Here is a 7,590-nt window from a genome sequence, read left to right on the forward strand (position 1 = left end):
GTATCAAGAAGCGTTTGCTGGTGCCATTGCAAAAAGCTCAATACCTGGCCTGAAGAGTTGCCCAACGTGTTATGGAGTATTCGAACAACACCAAATACGGCGACACAGGAAACCCCGTTTTTTCTGGTCCATGGAGCTGAAGCAGTACTGCCGATAGAAATAGAACATGATTCTCCAAGGGTCACAGAATATGACGAAGAGGCCTCAAGAAAAGCATTGGAGGATGATGTCGATGCACTTGATGAAGCTCGAGATGAAGTGCTATCACGGGTCACCAAATATCAGCAGGACCTGAAGAACTACCACAGTCGACGTTTACGACCAAGATCCTTTCAGGTGGGCGACTTAGTTCTTCGGCTCACTCAAAAAAGTCATGAAAAACTCGAGTCGTCGTGGCTTGGTCCCTACATCATCACAGAAGTAATCGAAGGAGGAGCATACAGGATAAAGGACAAGAAGACAGGGGTTGCGGAGCCAAATCCTTGGAACGTGGCGCAACTCAGGCGGTTCTACGCTTAGAGTCAAAATATAGTCCCCCTTTGTAAAAATACAAATGTACTGAAACGCCCGCGAGCTTTCAGACGCACTCTTTTCCTTTTCAGGGCACCGAGTGGGGCTGGAAAGGTTTTTAATGAGGCGGGCTCGCGGTGCTGCAATATAGAAAAGATATTGGTGATATACATCTTCTTTATCGACACGCTCGGGGGCTTGCACCCAGCAGCTACCATATATAAACTACCGACAAAATAGAACTTACAAAACAATAAATTTCGCTTTGGTGCAACACACCTCGCAAAACAATACAGACATACAGGAAGATCCAATAACAAGCTCGGGGGCTTGTTCAAACAAAAATAGCTCGAGATATTTGACAACATATATATTTACAATATACAGGCGTTCTTCGACAGAGACAAAACAAAGAAATTCTTCAATCAGCATTCAATATAGCGTCTATGTTGATTCCCTCGTTATTTGCAGCACCAGTGCTATGTTCAGCGTAACTACCTCTTACAAAGAATTCTGCATCTAGCCGAAGCAGTTCGTCCATCATCTTTTCTGCTACAGGGCGCACACTGTCATCAATTTTGTCAACGTTTCTCCTTCGCTTCGCCTGCTTAGCCAGACACTTGTCGACAATTTGAGTAAGATCCAACTTTGGGTAGCAGATCTGTATCATAATCATGGCGAATCTTGCCCCAGCTTCCAGTTGAGCCCGCACAAATTGATGAATACGAGGAGCATCTCGAAATTTCTCCATCAAAGCAGGAAGGGTGTCTGGGATTTTGTTGCGAGGAAACAAGGTGCTGTAGACTAAAGACAAAGTTTTCGTGCAGAAGTCGAGAAAATCGCGGACCTGACTCGCGCGATCTTGAAATCTGACTATTTGGTGAGTTCGCTCAGGAGTGACCCAAAAATTGGCACCATGCTCACGGGCAAGCCTGACAAGCACGTTGGTTCGGGCTTCAACACGTTGATCTTCGGCAGCAGTATCCAAGAAAGAACCTGTTCCACCAGAAACTTCAGCAAGGAGTAAAAAATAGTAAGGTTAAACTAGCATGACCAAGTTTTACGGAGCATACCCGCCATATCCAAGCTAGCATCATTCATCAGCTCAAGCATATGATTTTCTCGGCGCGTAGCTTCGGCAGCCTCAGCAACTGCAGTTTCCTTCAACGCCATGGCTTCTTGAGCTTGTTGGATAGCTCGTTTCTCATTCTCAGATGATCTTCGAGACTGCTCCATGATCACGAGAATTTGTTTTTTCTTCGACTGAAGTTCTCGACGGAGTTCGTCCAAGTCCTCATTTTGTGCAACACTCGACAAACCTCCAATATATTCGACAGCGGAGGACCTTTTAGGGCAAGACGCCGCAGGCAGGGCAGCCGAGGAATGAGGCCCAGTGGTATAGTTGTCAAAAATCAACTGGAGAGAAAATAATTCGACATCAATACCTCGGCAACATAGCTTTTTCATTAATAAAGACAGGTGTTTACATGGCTATTACAAAGGAAAGTTCCTACTGAACTAATGGGGTAGTTGTCGCCAGAGCTACTATGGCGACATCATTAAAAGAAAAGTACAGCGAAAAAAGAAAGACAAGGTGGTCTACTTGACCTCCGGCTTCGACGAACTAGGAGCCGGAGTTGGCTTGAATCCAAGGAAAGCAAGGATCTTCTTCGAATTTGGCTTGGCAGCCTTAATCAAAGACTGCCATTTCTTCGTCTCCATATCCTTCACATCACCAACTTTGGCCCAGTCGACATCTTGATGGCTGTTAGCAACCAAAGCTATGGTGCCTTCAACACCAATCTTCAAGCCTTCTTGTCGAAGACTGGGTCCAAGATCTTCCTTCGACATGAAGCACTGGGCGAGGGCAGTAAAAGACTCGGGTTCTTCTTTCTTCGCGAAGTGGAAGGGAAAAAGCCGAGACAGAACTGTTCTCGTGTCAGTAAGACCATGGCATGCTTCATCTCCATGGATCTCAAGAAGGGAGAGCGCGTCGAGGAGGCGATCACCTTCAGGATTCTCTAGATCATAATCTTGCTGCGTCCTCCCTAATAAGGCAAAAATATAGTTCGTCAGGACAAAAGCACGCCAAGAAAAGCATGGGTATTCAAAGAACAAGCAATGGTTAGACCACTTACTGACAAAACGTCGGCTCTGTGATTCTAATCGAGAGATAATCCTTTCCTCGCGGGCAGTTTGTTGAGTGATGTTTTCACTCAAAGAATTTTCCGCGTTGTGAAGTCTCTTTCGAAGATCTTCAATAACAGCGGCATTTGATTCAGCCTTCTTGCGAGCATTTTCGCTTTGCTCCAATTGCAGAGCAAGAGCATCAGCACGTTTGTTAGCTTCCGCAAGATTGGCTGGCAAAACAATCGACAATAAACAGGTGTCATGGCAAAAAATGAAGGAGAAGCAGGAGAATTTATTTCATAGGAGAAACAAGAGAAGCAGCAAAACAAGTGTCAAGTACCTTCAAGCTCTTTGCAATGGTCACGATACCCGATGAATTGGGTACCGAGACGAAGAAACTCCTTCATCAAAGGCTGCAAAAGAAAAGTAGAGAAAGAAAATCAATATAGGAATTGAAAAATTCGACAGTAAGAAGCAAAAAAGAGGGGAGTCAACAGTATTGAAATCCTCGGGACGCAAAAAAGAGGGGAGTCGACAGAAGTGAACTTACATCATCCAATGAAGGAGTTGTGGAACTGCCAATTAATTGGGAGGGTTCCTTGGCTGGCTCAACCCTAGCTCTCTTCGGTGAAGAGGCACGGGGGCTCACAATTGGAGCAGTGAGCTCAACGTCCTGCTGAGGAGGCGAAGTTTCCTCTTCATCAGGTTGAGCTTCGGAGACGACTAAAGTTTGCGACGTGCTCGTTCGAGCAGTCGCGTCAGTAGGTGGATTTTCATCCTCGTCGCCACTACAATAAAAGGCGACAAAGTAAGAAACAACATAGACAAAATATCGAGAGCAAACAACAAAGAGCAACAGAGAACTTACGAGCTGACAAGGGCATCCTCGTAAGGGTTGAAAGTTGTCCTTTCTTCAGTAGGAACAACTTCTTCGGCAGGAGGTGCGCCGGTCTTGGAGGTGCCAGAATCGTCAACTTCGTCAACTTCGTCCCTTTTTCTCTTGTTCCTTGGAGAAACAGCGGAGGGGAGGGAGTGTGTCGATGCGGTAGCCTCAGAATCTTCTCTTTCAGAAGAAGCCGCGGATTTCTGAGAACCCGCGACTTCACTCTCAGGGCGAGAAGTACCCTGGTTGTCGTCAGTGACAACAGCCTGTTCTTCGACTTCTCCATCTTCAGGAAGAGGAGGAAGAGAAGCTAGAATTGGATGATTCTACAAAGGCAAGAAAAGTCGACAAGAAAGTTATGCAGGGGAAATCAGCAGAAGTAACAGTCGACAAATAGTAAAATAATCGGGAAGACAAAAAAATCGAGAGGATAAAAAAACTAGTTGGAGAAAATACCTTGGGGAGTGGGTTGGAGACACTATATGGCTCCACACGGCAAGAAGATGGAATAGGATCTTTCTTGCTGAGTGATGAAATTCTTCGGATAAGTTTCTCCAAGTCCTTTACAGAAAGGTCCTTGGAGATCCTATTAGCATCTTTTTCGCCAGCATACGTCCAAAGGGGATTTTTGCGAGCCTGCAGAGGCTGCACCCTAATCCTAAGGAAGTAAGCTATGATTTGGATACCCGACAGTTCCCTGCCGCGGGTATTCTGAAGCTCATGAATACGAGACATTAGCGCCTCTGTCGATGCTTTCTCTTCTTCGGTAGCTTCAGCGTCCCAGGAACGGCGGCGAAGAATCTTGGCGCTTCCATTAAAAGGAGCTATGTTGTACTCCACTGAGTTGGCGCTTTCTTCGCGCACATAGAGCCACCTTCTGCGCCATCCTTGGACGGAGTCGGGGAATTTGACGTCAAAATATTCGACATCAGGGCGAACGCAAATAACAACACCGCCTATGTTGTAGGCGAAGTTGTGGGAGCCATTGCGGTGGAGGTAGAAGATGCGCTTCCACAGAGCCCAGTTAGGAGGGACTCCGAGGAAGCATTCACAAAGAGTAATAAAAATGGCGATATGGAGGATGGAATTGGGAGTGAGCTGATGTAGCTGCACCCCATAAACAAAGAGGAGACCGCGGAGGAAGTCGTGAATGGGGGTGGACAGGCCGCGAATGAGATGATCGACGAAACTGACCCGATACTCGATTGGAGGCGAGGGATAGCTTTCGTCGCTGGGGAAGCGCAGTGCGTCCTTCGTCTTCGTGAGCCCGAGTTTCTTCATCAAGTTCATGTCTTGGTGGGAGATCTTGGATCTCTCCCACTCCAGATCTTCCGCCGCCATCTTGGATTCGGGAGTGGTGTGGCGAGTGAGACGCGCGCGTGGTGGCATCAACAATGGCGGGAGCGCAGCGTGCGAGTGTGGTTGAGCTCTGGGCGCAATGGGGATTTTTTGCAGAGGAGAAGCAGAGGTGCGGCGCAAGCGAAAGAGAAAACGGAGGAAGAAGAAGACCTTATATAAGGAATCGGCGAAGCGGCGCACCGTTGGATGGAATAATTTTGGCGATGGATGTTGTACACGTGGCTAAGGGGTAAAAGAGTATTTTGACTGTGAAGGAACGGAACAGGCGCTACAGTACGTGCGCCAGGAAAAGCGGAGGACGTGGGTCCCCCACTTGCACAACGTGTGAACGTGGTGAGGATTCTGGGCCCACAAGACAGAGAAAGAGCAGTACTCGCGTTTTTTTCGATACAGTGGTCGTGGTTATCGTCAGTAGTGACGACAGTGACTAAAGGAAAATCTCGGCAGTGAGAAGTAAGGGAATTGGCGACAGGGAAAATTATTGACTATTTCGAGAGCCTTTGATCAAATACAAGTTTTTGCCCAAATGCTCGGGGGCTACTTTGGAAAAAAGAAAAAAGTTCGAGTATGACAAAATAGAAATGGCGGGAGCCTATGATCAAACGCAAGCATTTGTTCATAGCCTCGGGGGCTACTCCCATCGGGAGCGCTGGTCGCGCACCCGATAGACATAAAAAGCTCGAGAAAGATTGACAATATAGTGGCATAAGATGTTGAGCCTACAACCAAGCACAAGTCCTTGGCTGTAGCCTCGGGGGCTACTCCCATCGGGAACGCTGTTCGCGTGCCCGATGAAATTATAAAAATATAGAGAGAAAAGAGAAGTGAGCATATTTCGAGTTATACAAATAACTCGAAACATACTCCCATCGGGAGGGCAATATAAGTCATCCGTTGACTCAATAAAATGTGCTATTCCAACAGCCGAAAAAGCACTCGACAATATATTCTCAGAGCGCCAAAGTTGCGAATAATCTCTGAATGCCGCAAAACTCTGCGAAGGTAAGACCCCAGATCCGTTCTGAGCAGCGTGGCATCGTCTCTGACATCGGTTTGCTACTTTTTTCCGTATCAACAGATACGAAGAAAAATCCTAACGGACGCGTTAGGTACCCGATAAAACATGACTGGGACTCGACAGAATGGTAAAACCTTAAGCGGCACCTGTCGAAGTTTACACCAGTATCCCGAGATCATGTCCAGGGACGTGATCTTGAAGTAGGTTTTTGCGGATTGCCACTAGAGCAGTTAACTAGTACCTGATCCGTCAGATGAACTAGCCCCAACTACCGTTATCCCTGTACAATATATAATTGCGTATCCAAAAGATATGTGATAAATTTGATAGTTATTGAATGATTAAAGTTGGAGATTTTCCCTGATTCTTCGATTCAAGCAAAATCTCGGGGGCTACTGACATAGGCATCCCCAATGGGCCTGCCGAAGAGGGTACCCGGGGTTTACTGAAGGCCCACGACTCGATGAGTATGAAGATTCAGAAGCCCAAGATAGTATTAAGGAAAGCTAGAAGAACATACTTATAATCTTTCGGGATGAGTTAGAAACCTTCCCGGACTCTGTAATGTGTGTATTACGAATCCCTCGACTCCACCTCCTATATAAGGGGGAGTCGAGGGACAAAGAAAGGATCGATTCATTGTCTCACGCAACCCTAGTTTTTACATCGTCGAGTACTTTTCGGCTGAAACCTTCGAGATCTACTTGCCCTCTGCTTCCGCTAAAACCCTAGTCTACAACCCATAGGCATTGATAAGTTAATCCCTTGTCACGATGTGCATATGTCCTAAACAAACCAAAGCAAATAAAAAATTCCATTGGTAAACCCTCGCACGGAGAAAGCTATAGGGGTAAATCTGCGGGGTCCCCGCCCTAGGGTTTCCCAAGATATAGATCACCGGAGCGTCGGAATCGCTGGAAAACTTGCATCTATCCCTAACATATGTATACAAGTGTGATGTAAGGTTTGGATAACCTTGCAAGTACCCGGCGTTGATGATTTCCGCATACATGGGCTAGCACTTGGTAAAATCCAGGATTTGTATGTGGAAACTCCTGCCACGGCTCAAACGGAGCCTATTTTATGGTAAAGTATGCCCAACCTATGGTTTCCATATACATATGTCCTAAACAAACCAAAGCAAATAAAAAAGTCCATTGGTAAACCCTCGCACGAAGAAAGCTATAGGGGTAGATCTGCAGGGTCCTCGCACGGCCATACCGCATGTCCCGGCAGCCCCGTTTTGCACAGTTGGCAAAGTAAACGAAGTCAAAAAGTCACGCGGAGCCGCGTGGCGTCATTTTATGTGTCCTAGTAACCACTGCACAAGACGGAATTGGGATACGGCAATTATCTTGAAAAACCCTTCACGAATAGGGTATCACGTCCGGAGTTCTATGGCTTTTAGGGGAAATGAGTAGGAAATGGCCAGTGGCACCACATAGTTTGTCGGAACGAGGCCATATTCGGCACGTGCGTGGGCCTTAGGATGGGAAGCAAGGCCCCGGTTGCGGATTTCCAATCCGCCCCACGGGCGATGGTGTTTCCATTTTCGGGGTGCCGGAACGGCCTTTTTGTAAAGCAGCTACATGCTGTGCATTTGGAAATTACGCGAGACCTCCGCGCAGTGGTAGGATACCTCCTACGCACCACCTATCGCATGCCATATGTGCGCACTAGCCATCTGGGA

General features: G+C 47.0%; 1 protein-coding gene across 1 annotated transcript; it reads right to left on the reverse strand.

The window, feature by feature from the left end:
- Positions 1-1,985: 1,985 nt before the first annotated feature.
- LOC127328244 (uncharacterized) lies at positions 1,986-4,864 on the reverse strand. Its single transcript, XM_051354857.1, has 3 exons — positions 4,657-4,864; positions 2,649-2,870; positions 1,986-2,558 (listed from the first exon to the last, which is right to left on the reverse strand). The coding sequence occupies exons 1-3, from the start codon at positions 4,862-4,864 to the stop codon at positions 2,110-2,112; spliced, it is 879 nt and encodes a 292-aa protein (XP_051210817.1). The 3' UTR covers positions 1,986-2,109.
- Between the last annotated feature and the right edge of the window lie 2,726 nt (positions 4,865-7,590).

The sequence above is a fragment of the Lolium perenne genome, chromosome 2 (genome assembly GCF_019359855.2).
Source record: "Lolium perenne isolate Kyuss_39 chromosome 2, Kyuss_2.0, whole genome shotgun sequence".
Lineage (NCBI taxonomy): Eukaryota > Viridiplantae > Streptophyta > Magnoliopsida > Poales > Poaceae > Lolium > Lolium perenne.

Excerpts from the sequence above, each read along its gene's own strand:
- LOC127328244 (XM_051354857.1), bottom strand. The coding sequence starts at position 4,864 with ATGGCGGCGGAAGATCTGGAGTGGGAGAGATCCAAGATCTCCCACCAA. Across the intron at positions 2,871-4,656 it reads CATTCACGACTTCCTCCGCG|CCAATCTTGCGGAAGCTAAC; the intron begins GTCTCCTCTTTG and ends TTGTTTTGCCAG. Across the intron at positions 2,559-2,648 it reads ACAGAGCCGACGTTTTGTCA|GGAGGACGCAGCAAGATTAT; the intron begins GTAAGTGGTCTA and ends TTGCCTTATTAG.